This window comes from Micromys minutus (genome assembly GCF_963924665.1).
Source record: "Micromys minutus genome assembly, chromosome: 13".
Classification (NCBI taxonomy): Eukaryota; Metazoa; Chordata; class Mammalia; order Rodentia; family Muridae; genus Micromys; species Micromys minutus.
This window is the reverse complement of record NC_137982.1, coordinates 51022184-51049674: the sequence shown is the minus strand read 5'-3', so window position 1 is coordinate 51049674 and position 27491 is coordinate 51022184. Positions and strand designations below refer to the sequence as shown.

At 42.5% G+C, this 27491-nt stretch overlaps 1 protein-coding gene and 1 pseudogene across 2 annotated transcripts in view; one reads left to right on the top strand and one right to left on the bottom strand.

The window, feature by feature from the left end:
• Positions 1-27491, top strand: part of CERKL (CERK like autophagy regulator) — a gene marked incomplete at its 5' end in the record, with an annotated part of 89787 nt that overhangs the window by 34376 nt on the left and 27920 nt on the right. The window contains 2 exons of the mRNA XM_080927345.1: positions 2349-2591; positions 26651-26782. Of these exons, the coding sequence (XP_080783471.1) occupies positions 2349-2591; positions 26651-26782 (375 nt within the window). The remainder of the gene's footprint in view (positions 1-2348; positions 2592-26650; positions 26783-27491) is intronic.
• Positions 14473-15666, bottom strand: LOC308428766 (methionine aminopeptidase 1-like; annotated as a pseudogene). The gene has a single exon. The product of its transcript is annotated as a methionine aminopeptidase 1-like (transcript).

Sequence of the window (27491 nt, the reverse complement as noted above, 5' to 3'; positions counted from 1 at the left end):
TAAGCTTAGTGTGCACAAACACACGACTCCTCATGGGGGATGAGTCGGACTCCCTTTGCTGTGCTGGATAATGGTTTTCAGGTAGACACAAACAAGTGTCACCTGGGAAAAAGAAACCTCAATTTAGAAATGGCCTTCGTCAGATGGCTGTAGGCGAGTCTGTGCAGACCTGGCCGGGGTTTAGTTTCTTAGGTTTCTTCCCCGGGACTCCTTGAAGAGCCTGTAAATATTACTCAGCTCCGAGAAGCAGAGGATGCTCTCAAAGACCTGTAGGTGGTTCTATACAGCAAAGGGATTGGAAGAGTCAGCTGGGATAGATGTTAGTATCAACATGTAATGAATTTACTTGATTGGATGATGAAGTATGTAAACAGATGTAATGCTGATATGACCAAAACAGACATTGTCAAGCATGCGAAGATAGCATCTTCTAAGAATGTTCTAAATTTTTTTGTTTTTTAGGAAATATAACTGAGATAAGTTCTTATATGAAATTATCAAGTGTTCTTGCAATTTTTCTCTCATTCCCTGACAAGAACACAGAGGAGTTCTGAAGATCATGGGCTGTGTTTGACATTGTGTCTCATGTGTGTGTGTAAATATATATATATATATATATATATATATATATATATATATATTATATACATACTATATACATAAACATATATATATCACACATATACTTTGTACCTGCGTGTTTTAAAAGGTCTTAGTTTTAATTTCCCAAACAGAAACTATAGATTCATATAGGCACAGATATGAAAGTCATTTTGGGGATTCTTTGATCTTTTTACGTGAGAAAATCCACCATGAAACTGATAGTTTGAGAAGTCTGTCCTAAAGAAAAGTCCACCTGAGTGAGGGAGATTATTTGATATAGAATGTGTGTGTGTGTGTGTGTGTGTGTGTGTGTGTGAATACGTCAGACAGCTACACTCTGCTGCTAGGTTTAGGTGGTGACGGTAGCGATACAGTTGCCTCACTGACTATGACTTGGAATGTCTTGATCAGAAACAAACCCGTGGAACTGATCCTGGGCGAGGACTGAATCCTAAACCACTGAAAGATCTCAGCAGCCCTGAACCTGAGCCTTTTCGAGAGTGACAGCTTTGAAAAAGGAACTTGCTTTCACCTGATCTTCCTGCTGCCTAATCACGGAGCAAAGGGAATTCCTTCTCCTTTATCCAGGACTTTCTATGGACTCAGTGGGAGATCAGGCTATACGTTCCTCTGCAGTTAGAAGAGGGTGATCAGTCTATATGTTCCTCTGCAGTTAGAAGTGGGAGATCAGTCTATACGTTCCTCTGTGGTTAGAAGTGGGAGATTAGTCTATACGTTCCTCTGTGGTTAGAAGTGGGAGATCAGTCTATACGTTCCTCTGCAGTTAGAAGAGGGTGATCAGTCTATATGTTCCTCTGCGGTTAGAAGAGGACGCCACTCTCCTTGCTGAGACTTGCTGAGAAGTCTTGGCGATTAAAGTAGAACATCCATCTTCCTGGGAAGGCTTCTTCCCGGGCTTCAGGAGCTCCTGACACTGCTGAGTGAGGGGAAGAGCCAGCCAGCCAGCCAGAGAAGGAGCCTCTCGCTGACTTTTGATGTTTCAGCTGTCTTTCTCATTCCTTCTGCTGCCTCTGCACACTGTTCCTCTAACTCTCGATCATACGTGCATATGCACATACACACATGTATGCCCCTTTGAATACCTCATTATGTGCAGATAGAGAGACTGGCCATTTTTATGTCCCCATGAATGTCCCTGCATGCTTTTAAATTCCTTGGGCATAGTGTGACCGCTCTGAGACTTGCTTTGAAGGCTTGTACCCACAGCAGCCTTCAGTCGCTTGCTAATGAGACCCCCTTCTAAATGCTGCCCCGTTTTCCCTTCAGTACTTCCTTTCTGCTTTCATACCATATGCAGGGGTGTGACTTAGTGGTAACGTATGTATTCTTTACTTAGATAAACCATCATAAACTGTGTCCATGAGCAAAACCCCTGTTTTCCACTTTTCAGCATTAGAAATCCCTTGCATTGTGCTAATTTGTAATTAAAATGTTGCTTTGTCTGCTGATTTGTACATTTGTTTATACCTTGAGTGTTTCCAAGATTCCGAAAGTCATGAGTGTTGTGCAACAGGGACTCTGGGTCATGCACTTCAGTTTTTCCTTATCCTTGGGGAAATTTACCTAGCTCTCCTTTTCTCTCATTTCCAGTTTACACAGGGATGAAGGCAAAAAGGCAAAACGATGAAACTCCAAGTTTTAAGGGTTCTGTGGTTGCCAAGCATTCTTCACACAGTCCAACTGGAGAAACAGTGGTTTTGACTAAGGGTTTAATTTCTTTTTAGATGGTGCCAGGAGTAATCAGCTGGGCAGAGAGGAGTCCCTAGAACTTAAAGACATATTCTCAGTGAAACTGAAACGGCGCTGCTCGGCCAAGCATCTGGGCAGGGGCACGCTGCTGGGCATCACGCTGTTCATCTGCCTGAAGGAGGGACAAAACAAACTACGGGACTCCACGCTGGATCTTCTTAACTTCAGCGAGGACCACTGTGAGCTATGGTTTAGACAGTTCAAGAAAATCCTGGAAGGTAAGTACTCACCACAGAGGTTTTCAGTGGACACAGGTTTCCTCAGTGTAGGTAGGGAACATCGCGTGTCAGGGGATGGAGCAGTGAGGGGTCATCACGTGTCAGAGGATGGAACGGTTGGGGGCAACATCACGTGTCAGAGGACGGAGCGGTGAGGGGTCATCGCGTGTCAGGGGATGGAGTGGTGGTGGAGGGGGGTTAAGAGCACTCTTGTTCTTCCAGGAGACCCAGCCCTCACATAGCAGCTCAGAACCATTTGTAACCCTAGTTCCAGGGGCTCCAATGCCTTCCTCTGGCCTTCACGGGCACCAGGAATCCACGTGGTACACATTCAGACACACATGCAGGCCAAACGCTCATACACCAAAATTTATAAAAGTAAAAAGAAAATTAAAACCCACAAGTTACTTTTCTAGGTGAGAAGAGCATCCGGCTAAACCATGGACCCGCCTTTCTGTTTCTTGTCTGTTGTTTTCATCCCGAGGAGATCTTGTAACTTGTCAGGTACTTTTAAAAAATCAGCTAAGAAAATCACATAATTTCCCCCTTCATGTTGCTGATGTGACTGGCATAGTACCACGATTGGAAATTGTGCCTCGAACCATCCTTCCGTTCAAGAGTTAATCTCACTTCATCATGGCGTATAGTCCTTTTAATGTGCTATTGAATTAATTTGGTGAGATTTTCTTAAGGATTCTTGCATAACTATCCATAAAAATATTATCTTTGTATTTGTGTTGATATTATTACTTGATTTTGCCATCTAAATAATCTTATAACCCAATCTAATAGATAAATTTTAATTTGACTCTTCAGTGATCATATTTATGGAGTTTTGATAATTTTAAGTGAGACAGATTTTTATTTTATTTATATGTATAGGTGCTTTGTCTGCGTGTATATGTGTGTACCATGTACAGGAAGTGCCCACAGAAGCCAGCCGAGAATATGAGACCCTAAAACTGGAGTAACAGACTGTTGTGGGCTGACTTGTGGGTGCTGGGAACCAAACCCATTAATATCCCTTCAGCCACCTGAAAAGTTTAAAAATAATTTTATAGCATTTAAAGTTTTACAAAATTTACATACATGTGTGTATGTGTGTGTGTGTGTGGGTGGGTGGGTGGGTAGGTATGTGTGTGGTGTGTTAACATGGATGTGCATGCCATAGTGCATATGTGGAGGTCAGAGGACAACTCTGTGGAGTTGATTCCCTCCTTCCCCCTTCACGGTTCTGAAGACCCAGCACTCACATAGTAGCTCATAACCATCTGTATTTCCAGTTTCAGGGTTCCACCTTCTTGTGGGTTCTGGGGATAGAAGTCTGGTCATTGGTATCTGGTGGCAGTGCCCTTTCCTACCCGCAACCTTGTTATCCCTATGAGTTAGTTTTAGAAGTGTCTTTATGGTGCTAACTCACATTCCTCTTGAACTTGTTTCAGGACTAACTTCCTTCCTATTCACACATTGCTAGCAAAGTACGTTTCTGTGTTGGGCATTTGAAAGGAAAATTTTAAAAGGTATAGTTCGCTATGTTTTCTATAGTTGAGAGTTGTTTATTGTGGGGAGGATTTTTCTGAAGGTAAACACCCGAGTATGTTCTTGAGGGTGTGCTTAGTAATGAACTCAGTGTGGTTGAAATTTTGAAGTGACATTTCATACTTTGAATGCTAAAAAATCTCAAATATCATGCTCTTCCAAATGTATAGAACTTACCTAATTAAAACATTTGGGAATTACATAGGCTATTTTCCCATTGATCCATTTTTAAAAAGTTTTCAGTGAGATTGAACAGTGTAGAAGTACCTGGAGCGGTTAGTGCAGTTTGGAGTCTGGGTAACACTGTTGGATCCCAGATAGAAAGCAGGTCATGATGACGGCAGGAGCTCCTAACACCAGCATCACTGAACCAGATTATCGTATAGACACACTGGCCTGTGATGTATAGCTGCTAAGCATTTTCCCATGATATGCTCGAGGTAACTGCTTTGTGCCTGGAATGCTCTGCTTCCTCATCAGCGCCTGTGAAATCTTTAGATCTGCCTTTCGAGAACAGAGGCACATAGAGGCCAGAGTTCAGATCATCTCTCTATAAACCTAGGGTGTGTTCATAACTAGAAAGAATTTGTTGTGATAGCTTATTTTTCAATGCTGTTATTTTAAATTTCTCTCAAAGGATTTCAATTAATTTGTATGAGTAGATATTCAGAAGGCTTAGATGGCCAATATAATAAGAATGTGTCATTTTCTTAAGAGAGTGAACCTCTTCCTTGTGCTGAAGGTCTGAGAACACTCCCACAGGGCTTATGGCCCCGGGCAACTTCAATATATCTTATCCAAGCAAGCAAAGGACATCTATCTAGGCAAGCCCCAATTTGGTAAAAAGCAATTTTATAGGAGTAGATTTTATAGGAGTAGAGAGACTTGCCAAAACCCAAACACCTCTGAAAACACTATCCAAATAGTTAGTTTAATGAATGATGTTTTAGGTTGATCTAGGGTTAAAAATATAGTCAAATTGTAAGGAATAAATAAACTACTCGTCTTTCTCAGGCACCCTCTGGGGATGTCACTTTGTACTTCTGATTTAGGTAAGAGTGGGAAACAATGAAATCCCGAGGGTCATCTCTGTCTTGCTCCTGGAGTGCAGGATAATTTTGCTCATGGAAACCAAAGAGATTGACTTTTAAAACCAAACAATGCTGACCATTAGGGTTCAAAACCTTCAAGGAGAGTGAAAGAACCTATATAAACCGAAATGTTTGTTCCATCTCTGCATCCAGGGACCCTGTGTCCTGTGAGGGTCAGGTCCGTGTCCCATCGAAGGCAGTCTGGGTCATCTCCAGTATGCTCAACGGTGTGCCGGAGGGTACAGAGCTCTCTGCCAGTCACATTACACATTACCTTTCCAAGCTCTCAGTCACAGTGCTCTCTCTGCAGATCCGTATAATTCAAGTCTTCATTTAAAGTTTCTGTTGTCCAAGAAGCAGAATTGGCTCCAATCCTCTTCCATGAATGGTGGAGGCTCTGTGTTCTTACCAGCTTCTCCGGGCAAAGGTCTGTTGCCCAACTCTTCCGGATCTTCCTGGTTTGCTGTCCTTGGAATGAGGTGGCTGTGTGTATATTGTCTCCCTGCTTTATATCAACCATATTCCTTGCCTCTGACACAGGGCTTGAGTTTTTGGCAGAGAGTGATTGCTCACTGGCTACACCCCTGCCCCGTACTCCCCACCTACCTTTTTTTGTAGAAAGTTTGGGAGGTGACAGAAATTTTGCATATCAAAATGTATATAACTTCCAGTTAAATATTAGACCACCATATTTTAATTGCAAAGACAAAGAACTTACTTCTACGAGTCATCCTTAAAATGGCATTGAATTCAAAGATATTTTGAATTTTGCCTTGACTGGGCAAGTATAACGTTTTTATTGCTAGAATTTACATGTCTCTTCCCTTACTCTTCTAAGGAGGAAAACAAGGAGGCATTTAAGCCTCAAGCGGGTGGTCCTCTAGTCTTAATTAATCCAACAATCATAATTTTATATGGCTCTGACACTGTGTTATTTCTAGATATGAGCAATTATACTTGGACTCTGAGCAAGGAATAGATGTGATAATTTTTAAAGAAGTTGGCAGGGGCAGCTGCAGGAAGAAAGCAATAGCAAATACTTGAGATTTGAAAACTAATTAACATTGACTAAATAATTACAGGTTTATAAATATAAAACACACACTTTCTTTTTATCTAAAAGTCAACTAATTTCCCTCTTGACCCACTTTTCTGAGCACAGTGGAACACGGCATCTTTTAACTTTATTTTGCTTTGAATTTTTGAGACAAAGTCTACATGGCTCAAGCTAACCTTGAACTTATGATCTTCCCCTCAGAGCCTTCACTCTGCTAGAATCACAGGCCTGTAGCACTACTCCCAGCTGTTTTCAACATTTAGTCACAGAAAAGTTCTATTAATTTTGTGACTAGTAGACAATATAATTCATTCATGTAACATACATCACACACCAACTGCCTAGAACAACAGCTCAAGAGCAACACATCTGGACTCTGCGGGTATCTGCACTCACATGTACAAACTGTCACCCCCCCCCCCAAACACAGCTACACATAGTAAAAATAATAAAGAAAATTAAATTGGAGATGCATTTCCCAATCTTGCTCACCCTGAAGACAGAGAATCCAATATGTTGTTTTGAAAATGGGTCAAGCATACAAAGAAGACACTAACAAACTTAATGAAGACCGTACTAACTGTCCATCGATCCTGGAATTAAAGTTGGTTTTCTCTCTCTCTTTCTTTCTTTCTTTCTTTTTTTTTTTTTTTTTTGAGCAATTATCATCATTATGTTAAAAGTAGTCTAACATAAAGTTTTCTGGTTTAAGAAAACATACCCGCAATACAAAGATAAGTGTACACAGCTTTAAATATAGTTTGTTTGTGTATATATACTAAGTATATGCTATTCTAGTGTGTAATTAGATGTGTCCACTTTTATCCCTTTAGGGCACAATTATATTTTTTTACATCTTTGAGTTTCCTAGTATTTGTCATTTGAAAGCTCCTTTGGACCCTGAACCAAGCCTTTCCTTAGAGATTACAATGTAGATCTGAGTGAGTGTCCTTAAGTCCAAGTATGTACCTCAGACAACCTCACATGTGTCATTTGGTCCCTCAAAACTGATAGAAACCTATAGGAGCAAGAACTGATTTTTCTGAGATCCAAAACTCTAAAGGTGTCAGCTAAGCGTCTTGGAAAATGAATGGATTCAGTGTGCTTAAGGCTCAATCTGGCTGCAAGGGGAGGTGTCCTGACCTGGGAACTTGAGGACTTGTGACAAGACTCCTCTTCTTCTGGACAGGAGGAAGCCCCAGGCCCTTTTGAATTTGAGAAGAAGTGAAAAAATTTATTGGTTTAGAACTAGAGGCATGCTTGGAGGGTAATAGTATACAGCTTCAAATGAAGACAGAATATAAAATCATTTTTGTAATAAGATATACAAGAGAAACCTTAGAAGAAAAATGCAGAAGAAATATACAAAAGGTTGAAGAAGCTTTATAGAACACGATTATTGAATTTTATCGATGTATTTAGGACTTGTTGATCTATTTTCAATTAGTCAGTGAATGGTATTTTTAGCACACATTGGGGAGATTTATTTCTGATATCATTGCTGTTCAGTTTCATATCTTTAAATGCTAATTTCACAAGGCAGGAAACTATAAATGAGCTCCATTTACTGAACTCATTTTGTTCTTGCAATGTAGCCTGAAACTACTGTCATAGCTGAGATAAGCTTCTGGGTGCGAGGCATACAGAAAACAGACGTGGTATTTAAATATCTAGTTTTATTCCTAAGTAGAGTAATTTCTCTTATTTTGCTTTTACCTCAAATCTGTGTCTGGTAGGAGGATCTTAGTGAACACACAAAACCCAAACAAATGAGAAAACAAATAAAGAAAAAGTATTATTTCTTAAAACTCTTTTGTTTAGTGCTCATATTATCTTGTATAATGAAATCACAGTTACACACACACACACACACACACACACACACACACACATGGGGTGGGGGGGTGAGAGAGATGGGATTGTTTTAGCTGGAAAATATTTAACAGTTTTACTATGATATGATATGAGATGATGGCCTGAGAAGAAAACATAAGAAGTTAATATCACAAATATTGCTTTAAAGTTTACATTTGTGTGTGTGTGTGTGTGTGTGTGTGTGTGTGTGTTACGTGTGCCCATGTTTGTATGCATGTGTGCACATGTGTGCCTGTGTGCCTGCGTGTGGGTATGTATGCACATGTGACTTCATGGGCACATGTGCCATTGCTGGTGTGTGGAGGTGAAAGTACAACGTGTAAAACTCAGAAGTCTTCTTCCGTCATGCAGGTCTTGAGGACTGAACTTCCGGCCCTCCTCATGCTCTCTTTAACATGAGCAGCTGCCATCGGTTAAAAGAATACTCATGCCAGACACTCAGGTGTGTGCAGTATTAGTTGGTAGCATGTGATCTGTTTAGGGACAGGGCTTTTACATGTACAATGTGTCATATTTAAAGTACAGTTGTCTTCTTGGGTATCAGTAAAAGCAATAAGAAATGAGTTATTTGTCGGTCAACTGGAAAGTAAAGTCTTATATGTCATTTTTGAATGTTTTGCCACAAATGTGCATAATCAACACACATAGAAACTGAGTATTATATCTACTTTCTTATTTCTGTATTAACATCAAAGCATAGTCTCATGTGACGAACTCCATGTCCAAGAAAGATTCTGTGATGCCCACCTCCTGCAGCAGCTTAAAAATGAGGTCTTTGGAGCCCCACTACCCCGTTTCCATCCCCCATATCCCTGCGCATTCTCTGCATCCGCTCACTGCACACCCATTCCAGCCAATTGCTATACGTTTTATTTATTCCTGTTGAGTAAACCTTTGTGAGTACCTACCACTCAGAACCAATCCACTTGAAATCTTCAGTGCATCATCGCAGTGAAAGGCAGCCTATGAGCACACAGCCGCCTCCCATGCCATCCTGCTCAGCCACACAGCAGCTTCATAAAGTCTGGGTACCCAAATCTATATGGGCGGCAAGCCTGCAGTTCAAATAAATGTCAGAGGCTAGCTGAATGACATCAGTACTATCATTAGCGTAAAGCTATTCATTGCAGACATATCTCAATGTTTCCCTTCTAATGGTTTCATATAGCCTATGTGCCTTATAAACTAACTTGCAGAGAGAAAGCTTATAATTCATCAGTCCAAGTATTGACAATGAGTTTAAGAATAAATTTGCCTCTGTTACGTTTATTTCTTTAGGATTTTTCTATTGCTCACAGTACTGGACATTAGAAAAAGATCAGTGAAATTCATCTGTATTAAATTCTGAACAACTACCAATACAGCTTAACTCTTCAAGGATTATTGTCTTATCAAAAGAAAATTTCATCCAACATTCCAATTTTGTCATACTTGTATCTGAAATTATACATGGGGACAAAATATAGCAACCATGCATTTTTTGCTAATAAGGCAATAGAAGCGGTTAAAGTTTATTTTAAACTTAGAACAGGTTGGTTTCACATTTTGAATTGTTTCTATTCTAGCAATTAGCAGTGTGAAAATTTACTAAGTGTCAGCCTGCAAATATTGCAAACCATAGCATTGGAGCCCTAAGAACACAGTAGAACAAGCTCAAGCTGAGACTACACGCCGGCCACATATAAAACAATAAGGCAAAAGAGAAACTGAAAATATCTAAGGGTATGTGAGTCTGCTCTCTAGAAAACTTATCTTCACCCTGTGACCTGCTATTCCTGGACCTGAGCCACTGGAGGTTCTAACTGAATAGGTCTTGGTGGCCAAGAGATGGGCTTCCTATAGGGGCCTCACTATTTAATCTAATGTGTTGCTAGGAGCAAGAACCAGGATATTGACAACTTTGGACAACTTAGTTTCACAGATGCATGCATGCAAACCCACACACATCACTGTTGCCAAAGATGTCTTTGCACACAAAATATAGAACAGTTAAACTCCGTTTTATATGTTTGCAAAAGTTTCCCAACACTGGCACCATCTTCCCATCATGTTGGGTCATAGCTTGTTCCCTAAACCTTTGCCCTTGTTCCAGTTTACACTGTTAGACACTACAAGAAAGAACTGATGGGCTTTCCAGTTTCTTCTAGATTCTTGTCTCAAAGCTACCACATTTTCAGGTGATAGAAAGCTAGACTTAGTTCCATGGAAACAGTTGGTTCTATGATACTTGCAGCAAATGATCTCTGCAACTTCCCAAGGGCTTCCCAAAACCCTCTGCAGCATTTTCCTCCTAAGAGAGGGCTACAGTTTAGTATGCAGTTGATTATAATTATATGGAAAAAATGAATTGCTGTATTGTACGAGAAAAGCATATTCTTGATTCACTCACTGAAGAGTGTCTTGGGAATAGAAGCTGATGTGCACATTCATCTTTGTGAATATCAATGTCAGATTGTTCTGCAAGGAGAAGCCTCTGAGACAGTATGTTTCGTATAATTCAACTTCTTCTCAGAGAAACAGTTTAGGTAGGCTTTGTCAGGTTTTGCCATGTGACTAGACTCAGAGTGTTAAATGAATATCCCCTAAATGTTTCCAGTAAAATGTTGAACTAAGTTTTCATGCTGTTAAATGAATTAGTTAACACCATTTCTCTGAAGATCAGAGAGTCATTATTCTAAAATTCAGAGGCTAATGATAATGGCTGACATTTATTAAGCAGTTACTATATGCCACATACTTTGTGAGCAACTTTTATGAATTATCTCATTAAATACTCATAACAGCACAAAGAACTATAAATACATTCCCACAAAAATATGGGAACAAAATTACTTATGAGTTTTATTGGGAGGCTTGAGGACTTGAAAGAATTCATGACAACAAAGAGTGAGATGGGATAAATTAATGATGGTTATTATTTATTGGTTTATACACAGGAAAAAGTAAAATGACTAAAGGAGCTTTTAAAGCCTGAAGAATCCTATTTTTTAACATGTATGCATGTGAATGAATGTGTTTATGGAGGCCATACTTAGGCTACTGTCTTCAGGGACATTGTCTACACTATCTGTCTCCTATGAGACAATGTCTCTCATTGGAGTTGAGCTCACTAATTAGTGACTGGCTAGCCACTGTGCTCTGGGGATCCAGCTCTCTCTGCCTGCCCAAAGCTCGGCTTCTATGTCACCATATCGGACATGTTTGCATGGGTTCTAGGGAAAGAACTCAGATCCTCATACTTTGAATACTTCACCTGTGGAGCCATTTCCCCAGAGTGTTAAACTGGTTTCTTTCTACAAAAAGAGTAATTTACACCTGTTTCCTATTAGATCAATTAAGTGTCCCATGGGACTGATTGTCTTAGGGCAGTTGAGATATATTAGAACCAAACAAAAACCAGAGCTTCTTTAAAATTCACTTTTGTCTCATACTTAAGTAGAAAAACCTTACTTTTAAAACCTTACTGGTTTTGCTAGTAAGTTTTTTTTTTTTTTTTTTTTTAATGGCATTGGCTTGTCTTAAAACAGATTATTTCTTACGAGTATCTCCTCACATCTATCCCCCATTTTCCTTCCCAGACTGTCCAGTTATTTCTATCGGCTACTACTTCTGGGCATCACAGTTGCTATGTAGTTAAGACTCTGTCCCAAAAGTAGTATGTCAGACACTTGTTAGAAGCCTTCACATCCTCTGCACCAAAGATCTCCGTCTCTAGTATTCTGCTTCCGGCATTAAGATTCTGAAGTTGAGAGTCTTGGAGCAGACAGCATTTGGGGCCAGCAGTCATATTAAAGCTTCCAGTCCCAACACTGAAAAATCACTGAAAATATTGAGGATTCTTAGATGTCTTAGGGTGAACTGCACAGATACCATGACAGTGGTTTCATTATGATAAACTAGAGGAATTTGAAAAGCTCACACAAACACACCATTCTCTGACTAGTATTGGGTTCCTAATTTAGCAGACTTTCCTAAACCTTACTCAAATACTCTGAGCCTGCAAGAGAGAGTCAAAGTTGAATCAGTCCTTGGATGAAGCCAAAATGGACGGCCAGTTTTCTGTGGGAAACACATGAATTAGAAAGAAACAAAGTGGCAACCTACAATCTATACAAAAAGAAACAAATGACATTTCCTCTCAGGGAATAACCTGTTAGAACTTCCTGGCATTCACCACAGTACTGCTGATGCTAACACAATTGTGTGATGTTTATAAAGTTGTCACATGCACCTTCAGGAGTCCCTTGTAGATACAATCTTTTGTGGATAGATTTGTTGTTGTTTAAGGCAGATGGAGTATTTTCAAAGAAAACGTTCTGCAGCACTGTGCAATTGGTTTTTAAATCACCCAGTTATCAGCATTAAGGGAGGAAACACCTAAGGAATAACGAGAATCAATTTTAGTTCATTTTTTAAAAATATCTCTCAGGTGGAAAATCACATATCGTAAAAATGTTCATTTGCTATTTCTATTAGTTACACATACTGGTTCCTCCCTCATAACCAGGAGACAAGCAAAGCCCATGTGTGTGGTTTCCGGCCCATTTGCAGGATGACTAAGGGCCCTTGTCACTGAGTTTCTGAGGCTACTCCCCTTCCTGTCATGACCTAAGCATAGAGGGCAGTGAGAGACTGTGGGGAAGCTGGGAGGGAGGAAGGAGAGAGGGGAAAGGAATAAGAAGAGAAAGGAAGATAAGGAAAGAAGTTTGAACCATTCCTGAAGCTGGCCCTATGTCGCGTCAACCTACTCCCTATAGTGTTGGTGGTGCTTGTTGACTTGTGGGTATCGTGAAATACTTTACTGCCTTAGTTTGGATGTGGGACGTTTCCCAGAAGCCCAGATGTTAAAGGTTGGTGCCTTTTGAAAGTGGAAATCCTGAGAGGTGGGGCCCAGTGTGAGGCTGTAGGTCAGTGGGTTCATATCCTCAACGGAATCGTGACCTTTAGAAGGTCTGTTTTTCACACTGTCACTGCTACTATGATACCAGTCACAGGGCTGAGCAAATGTGCTTTGAGAACAGCTGACTACAGAAGAGAAAAGATGGGGATTTGGAAAGGAGAGGAACAAGGAAGATCACTGTAAAGCCTTATGGGAATCAGAGAACAACATAAACCCCACTTCTGATACTATTACCAGCCTGTATTCCAAGACATTCTGAGGACAATGAATTCACCTAACATTTTGGTTTTCTTGGTATCAATTTCTACTCCAACAAACTAAGAATGTTGAGAAGCTTATTAGATCCAGGGCTGGGACAAAAAAAAAAATGCAACCACAAAGTCTGTGGGTCACTCAGTTTTCTGTTACTGTTTCAAAATGCTTGACTGAATCAACTTGCACAAAGTTTATTTTAGCTCACAGTTCAGAGGTTTCAGTTTTCACTTTGGAGGTCTCATGTTTACATAGTGTGTCATGGTGAGGCCATATACCAGAAGAAATTCTGTTTATCTCAAGGCTGAGTACAAAAAACAAAACAAACAAACAAAAAAACAAAGGAAAACACACCATGACTCCTACAGAGGTTAAAGGCATAATCTACTTTCAGAAATGTTTTCTCTATTGATCTGAATATTTTCTATCAATTACAATGCATATTATGCTTTTCCAATTTCAAAGATTAAATTAGTTTATTGTTTGCTCTTCGAAGTAGGACCTTGTGTGTGTGTGTGTGTGTGTGTGTGTGTGTGTGATGTAGTGTTCCTCCTGACTTCCAAATCAGGATCTCCCCTGTAATCTCCAGGTGTAATTGAAGTAGAAATTTCTGGTTTCTTTGGGAACTCAGTTGTGTCCTGTGATGTTTTTCTAGAAACCGTCTTATGAGAGGATGCTTTTGCTGAAGCAGACATATGAGAGATATTTTGTTGAGAAAAGACATGTAGTATTTTTCTGGAGGCAGCCTGGAAAAAGGGCATGTGGTATTTTGCTAGCGCGGACACTTGAGAGAGCATGTGACGTTTGGAAAGGACTTAAGTATAACCTAAAAGACAGTGGACAGTGCTGTGTGTTGCTGGTGTGTCTTGCCATTCTTCGTTAGTCAGCATTGGTGATGCTGGTGCTCCCGAACGATGCTAGGTGGTATTGGTGCGCCCTACCATCGCCTGCTGCTCATCACTTGTTATGACTTCATAGTGAGACACCCAACAAAAACCTTCCTGTGGTGGCTGATTGGCAGAGCCACGCGGATTCTTCTGGATCAACCTGCCTTTATAAGTGATGCTTGTGAGTGGGTCAAATTGCCACTTCTGATCCACGTGAGCTGAACTGCTGACATCCTGACATCGCAGATTGGATTTGTCCCAAAGAACTCTTTCTATACTTTCAATGAAACGCACAGTAAGAGGTGGTGCTGGATGTCAGGCGTCTTGAGAGAAATTCAAACTGGGACATGAAATGAGGCTGAGAGCTATGGAGTCTCTGGGTGAGAATTTCACAGCCAGTGTCCCTGACCAGCAGAGTGTGCCCAAACTGAGCGGATCTCTTCCCATCCCTCCTCACCGCAGTCGGGCCATATGGCCAGGTCTCTTCTGCCATCCACCTTCACAAATCATTGGCTCAGTTGTAAACACATGGCCCGACTTCATCACACCAACTGCTTTATTTTTGGCCTAGTGTGATACTCTGGGGACTGTGTGGAAAAGTTTGTGGATCCCATGTTCACAATAGCTTCGAACAACTGAGAATCCATTTGCTTGGGAGCGCTTCTGAACCATGTTTCCCAGTTCTCTGTGTCAAACACCAGGCTTTCCTGCGTCGATGGCTTGCATCAGGCATTCATATGTTGTCTGGACAAGTTTCCGTGTTCCTTCGTCCGCATCTCCAACGAAAAAGGATCCCCATGATAGCCACTTCGATAAAGAGTGATATCCACATGAACAATATTCCTTCTTGCAAAGGCCGCCTGTCTGAAATCCCACAGCAGACAACTTCATTCCCTGAGCCACAAGACTTTGGGAAGTTATAGTAATTCAAGGAAGGATAGCAATCTCTTGCGATGCATGCTATGCGTACAGCGCGGTCGATTTCTTCAGTGGTTACACCCGCTTTAATCATCCCAGCAGAGATGTCCGAACTTCTCTGCCATGCCTACACACAAGTCATGTCCCTTCTCTATCTTCAGATTTGAACAATTTAATCTGAGAAGTACCTTTAAGAGCCTGTTCAGATTCACACATTCCTAAGGGGTGATCAGCACAGTCCGGCCTCTGAATAGAACTGGGCACTGGCCGTGTTGGCATCTGTGGGTGATGCGGTCTGCGTTTACTGGTGTACCGAAAGCCTGCTCACGGGTCAGTGCTCACATCACCTTCTACAACCCAGGAGCATAGCTCGCTTCGCCTTTTCATCTTTTGCTTCCTTATGTAGTAGCTTGTGAGTCGCCCAGCCCCCTTTAAAGCATCCCCGCGGGCAGAAGTACGAGCCCTGGATGCCCAGCTTGATGTAGGTGGGACACCCGAGCTTGGTCTCTCTGCTGCAGCCATCCGTCTCGCACACGCGTGTCTCCACCGCCGCCATACTGCCTGGCTGCCGGACGAGGGAGGGACCCAAGGAACTATTTCTAAACAGGTCCACATCCTCCTCTGCTCTACTAACCTTTCCTTTCTACTTACTACCTCTGGTGGGTGGTGGGCCAGAAGGCAGGTTAAAGCTTTTAAGAATCCGTATTAAAAGTATGTCGAGAAACCTAAGCCTACGTGTAACTCCTAGCTCCCAGGGGCTGGGTTTGCAGGGGTCATTTCATTTAGTAACTTGACCTCCTCGGGTCCTTATCCATGGCATTCAGTTTTGCTTTTATCTTTCTATTCCTTCTTACACCCTGGGTTTAATTTGTTATTTGATTTCTACAGATGTGTTGCTCTCACTGGTTTTGATTATAATTTTCGCTCCCATAAATGACTCTGCCCTTCACGCGTGTTCTCTAAAAGTTCTGCTTCTGCCCCTGCTGTACTCTCTGCTGTCTCTTATTAGATATTCAGTCATATCAAGGTCACTTGAGTATGTTATAATACATGTTAGTTTTCTTCTTGCTGGAACCAGGGACATGTACCTCATGGTACTAGGCAAGTGCTGGCCACGAAGCTCCAACTGTAGTTTGTATTTCCTGATAGCTAAGGATATGGAAGAGGTTTTTGTTTTATTTTTTTCCCTCTTTTTCACAACCCCTTGCAAATCCACCCCTTCTCCCATACTCCTCAATTTTTGTGACCTGTTTTATTATTCGTTTTAGAAAAGACAATTTCATAGCAGATTCCCTGGCCTCTAGTTCTAAAAATATTTCCGGGCTTCTTTCATGATGTGTTCAGAACCATAGCTAACAAGCTTTGCATTATAAATGTTCGAATTGGACACAGGCATCCCAACATTAGTTTTTGGGTAGAATATTTACCCACCCTTTATATATTTTTTTCTTTTTATGACTGTGTATTCAGTCTGCTCATTTATTGATTGGAGTATTTGGATTTCTAGTGTTTGATTTTTGGAGTTCATCCCATGGTCTGGCTATTAACTGCCATCTGATGTGTAGTTGGCAAAATTTTTCCCATTCCAGATACTGTCTCTTCCCTTGGGTGTTGGTTCCTTTGAGCTTTGGAGACCTTACAAATTACTGAGAATATTTTTTTAAAACCATTTTTCAGATGTGTGAGCCAGAGTAAGCTACTTTAGTGAAACTTTCTAACTGGATTAAATTATTAAGTTAAAAACAGTCATGAAATAATTATCTGTTATTTTATAATTTCCTACTTCAGTGGCTGATTAAATGTCCAATTGTGCAATCAAATTAGATTCTTGAGATGTTAATTGTATTTTAATGGTAATTGTTGTAACTGAGCCTATGGTTGGCTAAGGGTAACATAGTCTGTTGGGTGAACTGTCTCCTGTCTCTCGTTTTTTTCTCTTGGTCTCACTGGTGTTAGCTCTGTTATTATCTAAACAGTGAAGTATTTGGATCATTTCAGCAGCAGGTGATCTGCTCTGTTAATTGTCCTTCCCTTCATGTTAGCTGGTAGAAAAAGAGATTTGTTCACTGGCAAACTGCATGCGAATTTTATGTCTTAACTTTAAGCCAAACTGTGGCATTAGAATTATTTATATCTGTAGGAGTAAAGCTCAGCACACATATGCCTTTGTTTACAATACAGGGAAATCAATGCATTTCAGTATAAATCACCTAAGATAGAGGATGTCTTCCCCTCCAAGCTCTGCTGGGAAATAGATCTTCCCTGAAAGGCTTTTACCACCTCGGTTACTCATTAACTGGGCATGGTTTACTCTCAGAAACTCTCTAGCAGCGTTTCTTAGCAGTGGTTAGTGGCGGTGTCTGTTTCTCCAGTTTGGGCTTTAGCTTCCCAACAATTTGGTTGCTTCCTTTTGTAAAATAGTGGCGAATATTTAAAAGACTGTTTGGAGATTCTGGGTTCCTATCTTGTGTTGAGCACCCTGCCATTCCCATCACACCCAAACTCAAAAACAGCACAGATGTGAGTCTGGGGGTGGCGTCCCTGCAGCTCTCAGGAGCCTTTGTTTGGAGAACACCCTGATTAACCCCCACCCTTCATGGTTCATTGACTCACTGATAGATCAAGTTTAAACTAGTACATATTAGCACATTTGTTACTAACAGAGGAGCAGTTGGCCCTTCTGTTTTACACTGCTGGTTCATTGCAAACTGGTGTGCTAAAAAGGTCTGTACTCCAGAGTATGAATTGAGAGGTTACCAAGGGACTGGGAATCCAGTCAGCTGCATATTAATGTTGACGCGTGCTCCTGTTTAAACCCTGGATTATCTACTGGGGAGGTGCCCATACTATTGTGCAGTTATGAAAAAGTGATCACTGCCCCTGTGAAATTCTTTTTGTTTTTTCCTAAGAGGTAGGGATTTAAATGTCTCAGTATAGTTTCATATTTATCAGCCTGTCCCTGGATGAGGTCCTGAATCTGATGCCTGGTGCTGTACCAGACTAAAATGTTGATCACTGGGTTCTTTGTAGCTGCCGATCTGACATCTATCCTTCTAGTGTTTTTATGGCCCATCTTCCGGGAAAATGTTTCGCTCCATCCAGAACGCATGCCTGTTTTCTCATCAAACAAACAACTTCCCTTTCAGTTTAACTGGCATGTGAGTCATTCCTAGAGAAAAAAACAAAACAAAACAGAACCAAACCTCTTATAGGACCATGCCTTACCTGCCTCACGGTCCCCCAGTGCTTTTATGTAGTGAGTTCTCTCTGTGGAAAACAGGCGTACCGAATCATCTGGTACTAGTAAGAGGCGAATGTTGCCCTGGCTTCATTGCTCACCAGTGCCGTCCTCTGGGCCACCTGCTCCTGAGAGTCTTCCTTTCTCTGGTGAGATGAGGAAGGCTGAACGCCCAGTGGAGCTCAGGGACATCACACTGAGTCCAAGACGGGGACTGAGAAGTGGAGGCTGTCTGACAGAGCGGTTCCGTGCGTACGAGAGCCAGTGTGGTCCTGAAACCCCACTGCTGGCCTTGAGTTAGAGCTGATGTGTTTCTGGAAAGTGAACTGACTTAAGATCAGAGTTTATTTCTGTGCCGCTCTTAACTCAGAAGAGCATTTGCCAGCGCTTAAATATTTTCTGCCATTTTTAACTTCTACATAGGAGGATCAGTGTGAAACGGATGCTGGAAAAATTAACCCGGCAGTAAAGAAATCGTTACCCGTTACATGCTTAATACTTCTTCCAATGAACTTAGACATCCCCATAAAACCCGGTTTTGATAGATCCTTGTTCTCCATCAAATATTTGTCTAAGCCTTTCCATTACCCTGTAGTAAGTAACATAAGTGCTTTATGGTTTTTAGTCTGTTTTATACCATAATGTTTTGGAAATTGTTTTATAATATGACTTCTCACTGTATTAATATTGTTTATTGGATTTTTTTAATGCAGTTGAAATCTGCCTTATATTTTTCTGTTTTTATTCTCTCTTATTTTGTGTGTGTGTGTGTGTGTGTGTGTTTTCATGAGAGAAAGTGGAAACAAAACTTTTGATGCAAGGGGATCCTGTCCTACTAATACAAGAGGAATTTTAAAGGTCACATAAATGTATTTGCAGTCCCCTAAATGAGACTCGTGCTACCAGGAACCACCAGGAAATGGAAGAGTGTGTTTTCCATTGTGAGCCTCCTGCAACAATTGACTGCAATCCATGGAAGATAAGCAAGCCCTCCCTCCCCCATGGAAGATAAGCAAGCCCTCCCTCCCCCATGGAAGATAAGCAAGCCCTCCCTCCCCCATGGAAGATAAGCAAGCCCTCCCTCCCCCATGGAAGATAAGCAAGCCCTCCCTCCCCCATGGAAGATAAGCAAGCCCTCCCTCCCCCATGGAAGATAAACAAGCCCCCCCTCCCCCATGGCTTCTGGGTCAGGTTTTCCCCACAGCAATAGTAGAGCTGGGGCAGCACCTGTGTGGGCCTCACCTTCATCTTATAGTTCTTATGCTTTCCCATGTTTGTGTTAAACACACTGCCACTATGTTACAAAGTAGCCTATAGACGTTGTCATATATCCACCCGATGAACCTTTAATGTGCACCTTTAAAACCAGACATTTCACGAATACCCACATACCATTGTCTACCAAACTTACTTATAGTCACTGGTCCCTATCAAAAATGTCCTGTTTCCTACAATGTACTTTTAGCTAATTTCTATTGAGTTAATTATATATAATTATTATATAAATATAATATCATTTAATTAATTATATTTAAATGATATTTGACCTCCCCATTATGTTTTCCTTGACATTGATTTTGAAAAAGTCCAGATTATTGATTATTGGTTCTATAGACACTTTAGTGGATGTGAGGGTTAGTAGGACAGTTTGTCCTGATGTGCTGTATCTAGGGTGGTTCTTTCTAATGTGATTCCAGGTGATTCTTCCATACTGCCCAGTGGCTTCTTTGTGTATTGTTTAGTCTGTCCTTTGGTCCTCTAAATAACAATAAATATCTAGTATAAATGAAACTAGGTTTTCAGTCAAAAGTTTAATTAAATTCATGTTGGCCATTTCAGATCGAATGGTAAATGGTACTGTGTACCTCATATTATGACAGGTGACATGTAATGATGACTGTCCCACTGCTAGCAAAACTGACACTTTAGTTAGAGACGTGACAACCAGATCCTTCTGTTGCAATGTTTCCATTTAGAAACAGTGAATTCTGGGTGGTTTTTCAGTTTCAGGGGGAGCATTTAGCACTGGATAAATATGCCTTATGCATTTGAGATATGTCAGTCGCCCTCACCTTATCTAATCAACTACGGGAGGTACAGGGGTTTCAGTTCAGTCTTTACATCGGAGGTAGTGCCATCCTTCCATGAAGAGGATTCGGTGTCTGTATCCTAGGGTACTTTGCTGCTTAGAAACACGGACCACTGTAAAAGGCAAGATAAGTACTTAATTTGTAATTACCAGTTTCCAAAGCAAGGTGCAAAAGCCTCTGACCGGAGCAAGTGAGACGGAGTTGCGCTTGAGCGAAATCGGACAGGTCTCTATCATACAGCAACGCGTGACCTGCCTGAGAACTACAACGTCATCAAACGCGTTCCTAAAAGAGATCAGGGGATTTAGAATAAACATTATTGGCTGGCACAATCTCAAATGGTCACTACTTGCTGTAAAGGAGCAAAGGCTGGAGGGCTTGGTGTAGACAGCTTGCGGATGGCAGTTAAGAGCAGTGGGTGCTGTACCTGGGCGTGCAGATGGTGTTTAAGAGAATGGCCGGACAGTTGGCGACCTGGAGAAGAGATTGACCGTGAGCACGAGTCAGGAGGCACCCTTCTACATCAATGCCCAGAGAGGTCTCCGCTGCATAAATATCTGGCGAAGAGAACTCATTCTAAAGAGAAGGCAGCATGCCGCATTCCATAGATGTTGCTCTCTATGCAAAGGGGCACAAATTTGTAGGAACAAAGCGGTACCGCGACGGGCATGAGGACTTGAGGAAAGCACGGGTTTAACAAAGAGCGCTCCTCCTCAGCGGGACTGACTGGATACCACCGTCCTTAACTGGGAACACATCAGCCCCGAGTCCTGCACATGGTGCCTTGTCCCAGAGGAGCTAGCCAATCCCTGGGCGGCATGCTGACCGCGTGGATTATGTTGCACCGCCCACTTGTGTGAAGTCAGTGTTGGATCGAGGCTGTAGGCTTGCATTCCCACCTGCCATGCTCACACTATTCTCTGTGGACGTCCTGAAGGCCCAGCTCAGTTCACTCAAATCCTTTACAATACACCGGCCTGCTGACACCAAAGGAAGTGATTGGCTAACAATGGTACCCGTTTTACCACACTGTATTCCAGACAGAAAAATGTTGTACCATGAGAGTTCCCAGTCCGGCTGTCTGTGTCCTGTGGGTCAAGGGGTGTAAGGCAGAGCATCCCCTCTCATTTTCCTACCTGGTGATAGCTGCTTCCTGCCTCTCTGTGACTTTGGATGTTGCTAATCTAGAAGTTTTACCTTAAGTATACTTTCCCTTGGGGATGAGAACTATTTGGTCCGATCAGATATCTAAAGCAAGTAGGCCACCTTACTAAATCAGACGTCGGTATATGAACAAATATGTGACTTTAAAGAGTGAGTTGCTGCTCTGGAAAAGATATCCCTGATTATCAGAGGAAATAACTTTGCCTGGGAAAACAGGGAAAATCTCTGATTCTACTTAGTGTGTTCATGGAGTTGATGTCAGTGTGACAATACAAGCCTCTGAATACAAACAACTGGAGGACATGAATGTGTTAGCAACATGATAACATGTGTCTGACTTCTGAGGGAAAACACGTAAAGCATTCCTCCCACATTCTAGAGAGGACAGGACTGTCGTCTGCACAGCTAGACAGAGCCTGGACAGGTAGGACCGACCATGGCAGCTAGAACCCTGAGCAAGTGAATCTTCCTAACAGTTAGTAAGAGGGGATGTAAAATGATCATTATTGCTGATAAAAAGTAGTTGTCATCCTTGATGATCCAAGAGGTCACAGAGAAAGCCTATGATGAAAAGTGGGATAATCAAAGTTTGTTCATGTTGACAATAATAACAGAGGTGACAGTACAGCCTGCTCAGCATTTATGTGAAAAGTTAACGTGGGGCTGAGGGACACAGAAGAATTAATTATGAGCAAATATGTGATTTTGTGTAAGAGAAATTGGACATCATAAAATTCTTTAAGGTAAATTTATCTCAATGCAATCATTTGAGATACCAGGGAATGTATGATGCTGGATAAATTGATTTTAATGATCACGTGGGGTATGACTAAAGCAAGTACTTAGCTCGCACAAGGCCTTGGGGTCAGTTCTCAGCATCCCAACATCAACAACAACCACAGCAAAGTGCCACAGGTGACTAAATGAACAGCCCCCCAACCACCACACACCGGAGGAGCTACACCTTCGGCATCATTGCGCATCTGAGGGTAGCAGTGAGCTCTCCTAGGCAAGCTACTCGGGGTCCTGGGTACAAACCCTATTGTAAAACATGGGAAATCCAAGCTCTTAATCGTGGAAGCCAATAGAATCCCAGGAAAAAACGGATCAGTTAATAAGTGATGGATCAGGTGGATGGCCAAGTGGGGAAAATGTAAAGTCAAATTTCCATCTTATTTCTTCTACCGGAATAAATATCAGATAGAATTTTTGAGACTATGAAATTGAGACCACAAAAGTCTTAAAAGAGAAATAGAGGTGTTTAAAGTCCCAGAGGCCCTTTAGATAGGACATGAGATTCAGAGGCCACCGAATTCATGCTGGAGAAACTCAGTGGTAAGTACATAAAACAGAATTCTCAGCCTGAAGGAAATGCCACAAATCAAAACCCAAGGCCAAAGAGACCAAGGACTGCGTTTCTCACCACACAACAAACAATCCTGTTTCAGCTACAGGCCAAAGCACGGTTAACCAAAACAAGCAAGGAAACACACAGAACTCACTGGGAAAACGTGGCGTGGTGGACAAGCTTGTAGGGAGAGAAGGGGGAGCCGCTTTTAAATGTTTGCATTTTTCCAACCGCTCTCACAAGAAAACACTAATTTAAAACCGGAATGAAATTGACATCTTAATTGCATATCCTTTGTCAAAGAGAACCCAACCCAGGTCATCAGACTGGGAGGCAGGTGCTTTAACTACTGAGCCATCTCAGTAGCCCCGAAATCTTTAAGATAAAGGGCGCCCAAAAACAAAGATGACGCCTAGAGAGAGACTTGGAGAATGTATGCAGACTGTTGGAGCGGGCCTACGTATTTCAAGGATTCCTAGAGCCTTCTCCAGTGCTTGCCTCCCAGGAGGAGCTAGGTGTCCTGGAACCAGCAGACTAAGGAGATTTGGGGGGTCTGTCCCTTGCTTACCCTTTTACTTGTCTATAGAAGGCTCTCAAATTCACATTTTCACTGAGGTCCTCCGGGGCAAAGGGAAGCATTGTCCTAAGGCGTCCCAGGGCTCTGGCTTCAGGCCTGGGCTGCATCATCAGCCCGCTGGGTGCTCTGTGGAGAGCTCTAGCCTTGGGCAATGTTGCTCCTCCACTAGTTTTGCCAGAGGCTGAAGAGAGATGCTCTCTCAGATCCACACTGCTTAGGGGCCGACCTTCCAGCTAGAAGACTCCTCCTACGGACCCACCCTCTCCTGCCACAGGAACCCAACACTGTTCCTTGCTTCTTGCTGCTCCAGACACCCTCAGTCTGTCCTCTGGGAGGAATGGTCCGCCACCATCAAAGTCTACACTTTCACCTGCTTATCACACTCCCACACAGGGATATTTGGATTCACTCTCGCCTTAGGAGTGACCCAGCTCTCCTGAGGGCCTACAGCGCCCCCTGCAGTCCTCTCACAGGGTGACCACCTCTATGAACCACTCCTTCCCGGAGATGCTACATTCTTCCTTTCCACCTCTCTCCTCCCACCCTTAAAAGCTCTCCGCTTTGACACCAAGTCTTCAGGCCTTCAGTTTGCACTGCCTGTAAAAGTGAAGTTTGATATTTTCATACACGTTCTTTCAGTCTCCGTGTCAAACCCATCCACGCCCTTTTACTTTATCCACACTCTCCCATAATCCTCTTCTGTGAGTGCTGTTGTTTTTGACAGGGAGAGCCATATAGCTCTAGCTGATCCATATCTCTTTGTGTAGCCCTGAGTAGGTGCCATAGAGGGAAACTAGATTTCGCATATATTTTTAAGGTGGAAGAAGTTCTGAACCTTTAGATATGGCTCCTGAGGAGGGGAAAGTGCGCACAAGGAATCAAAGGTGGGCGGATCTGGGAGGAGTCCTGTGTGTAAGAACCGGTGCTACACACCGCGTCTCTGTTTCCGTTCCACTTTCTAAATATGTACAAAATCTAATTCCCCATCTATGGCCCCCACTCTGATCCAAGAACCATCGCCTTCTACTCGGAATGTTAGCCAACTGTGCTGACTTTTCTTTCCGGTGGTTCTAAGAACACCAGCTTCTACACCGAGGCCAGAGCAAGCCTACTTAAAACCAGAGGTTATGTTACTGCTTTGCTCAGAATTCACCATCTCTCTCTCTAAGCAGCAAAACCCAAAGTCCCTAGAAATAACTGGAAAGCTCTAGGGGACCTGACTTTACCTATTAGGGACTCACCGACACCTTCTCTCTCTCCTATGGGTAATTTTGTCCCTAGAATACATACCTCCTGGCCTGATCTGAATTCCTTTGTCTCTGTGTCCACCTATTAGGATGTCACCTCCATAAGGACAGGGACTTCACTAATGGAGCCTCACAGCAGGCATGGAGGGGTTGAGGACGAAATTAGGAGAATGGAGAAACCAGTCAGGTTATATAACACCAACTGTATGGGTACTGTCTGCTTACAAAAGAAAAGAAGACCTCCAGGCTAATGTAGACCTCTAAATGCAGATGGACAAGAAAGCACTTACCTCTGATTCTTGGTACCTGAAGTTTAAAGCCAGCTCCTGGCTCTGGCCTGGTTTAATGAAACAAAGCAGACTGTTTGCCTGCTTAGTTCCTGGTTAAGAGACAGCAACAGTATCCCTGAAATCGTGCAGCACACAGCTGATGTTGCTTCAGTATCTTGTGAGGGGGTTAAGTAAACAGTCATCGGATGGATCAGGGATCTGTTAATGCTTGCCTGAATCAATTTTTCTAATTTCCGGAAATAAGCTTTTCCTAACTTTAGAATGTTTCGTGCCACTATCGGGTTTTTTGTTTGTTTGTTTTGGTTTTTTTTGTTTGTTGTTGTTTGTTTGCCTTTTGTTTTTGTCATTTGCTTAGCGTCCATGTAACCTGTCAAACTGAATGCTTAAAATACCAACCCGGCACAGTATAATGTATTCTTGTCAAACCTCCCAGTTTTAGTTGAACTGTGGTTGGTTAGTGGAAGCCCCAAGATGTCCCATCAGAGACTATTGTATAAATGGTTCAAGGACAAGTTAACAGATTAAATGGAGCAAAATGGGAGTAGGACACTGAGGCACCGGGCATGGGCAGGGCTCTCAGCACTTGCGAGGAGTCCGATAAAACTTCTTAGCAAAATAGAGACCCTGAAGATGTCCAAGGACTTCAACATAACTCTTCCATTTCTTATCCCATACACTTCCTGATTTCAAAATAGTATGTGCTGATTGAAAAAGTTCATTCCTTCGAATATCGAGAAAGAGAAAAATGTGCGAATATAAAGCACAGAGTTTGATATAAATGGACATTTACTTTCACTTATCTTCAGTGATGATTTTATTCGAAACGAATGTTAACAGCTTTGGTAGCCTTAAAACGCTGTCTTCTGAGAGCAGCTTACCACAAAAGAAATGGCTGTCGGCTTCCTTTTGGCTCCTGCCCCTTCCTAACAACAGACAATTTGCTCTGTGCCTGCTCCAAGTGGGTTCTCGGTGCTAAGCATCTTGCGAGCCCAGAAAATTGCAGTATCAAATCTCAGTCCCAACTGTGAGGCAGCACAATGACCTTGCAGGGTGCGGGGTGGGGTGCATGCTTTCCCAGTCCTCATGAGAAAAGCACTTTCTCCCCTGCCCCCTCCTGGGATTTGAACTCTGACCTAAAGCCTTCCTTTGGTTACCAGCATGTACTTTACTAGTTGATACCCAGCCCTGCTGGCTACGTTCTGTCCCTGGAGTCATGGGGTAGGTCAGATGTCAGTAGGCCTGAGGTCAGGTGTCCAGTTCCAGTGTATGTGTATATCGAAGGGGAAAAAACGCACCTCAGTGTTTGTCACAGCCCATGGCCTGTCTCCAGGAAGCAGTGCTCAGTGTGTGAGTGGATCAGCGGCCTCAGCAGTGCTTGTGTGTTTTCGAGTTGCTGCTTTCGTTTATATCCTTCTTCCCGAACAAAATGTTTCTTATAATGCACGATTTCCTCCAAGAGGCAGCGCATCATGTTTCCCCCGTAGGAAAGCAGACGGTTAAAAAGGAAGCTACATCCAAGCACAGATCTAAGGTGCAAACAGCAAATTTCTGACGGACAAGCCTAACCTGGCTCACTTTCGTTTTAGGTTTCACAAGTAGGCCGAAGGCGCTCAAAGTCCTGCTCAATCCTCAGAGTCACAGAAAGGAATCCGTCCAAGTCTATTACGAGAAGGTGGAGCCTCTGCTGAAGCTTGCCGGGATAAAGACGGACGTGACAAGTGCGTGTTCTCTCTCTCTCTCTCTCTCTCTCTCTCTCTCTCTCTCTCTCTCTCTCTCTCTCTCTCTCTCTCTCTCTCTCTCTCTCTGTGTGTGTGTGTGTGTGTGCGCGCGCTGTCCCGCCTAGGTGTGGAGAACCCATGTTCAAAACAGTCTACTCTCTTCTTGAGGCCTGTGCCCGCTTCAGAGACGCCATCCTCTTAGTTTACCGTGTTATCTTGTACTGAGATAACATATTTTAGACCTCTGTACTGGATGATTTGGGATGTCAAGCTGACACAAGTTAGAGTCATCAGAGAAGAAGCCTCAGTTGGGGAAATGCCTCCTGCAGATCCTGCTGAAGGCATTTCCTCAGTGAGAGATCAGGGGGGAGGGCCCAACACCCTGATGAGCAGGGTGATGCCCTCCCTGCGTGGTGGACCTGGGTTCTATAAGAAAGCAGACTACGCAAGCCATGAGAGACAAGCTAGAAAGCAATGCCCCTCCATGGCTTCTTAGCTTCTGCCTCCAGCATCTTGCCCCTTTACATTCCTGTCCGGATATCCTTCAATAATCAACAGCAGTATGGAAGTCTAAGTCAAACAACCCTTTCCTCTCCAACTTGCTTTTTCTGCCGTAGTGTCTTGTCGTAGCAGCAGAAAACCTGACTCAGGCGACTTCTTTCATGGTAACAGTTATCAGGTATTATTTGAAAGGAAACTATGGTCTTTG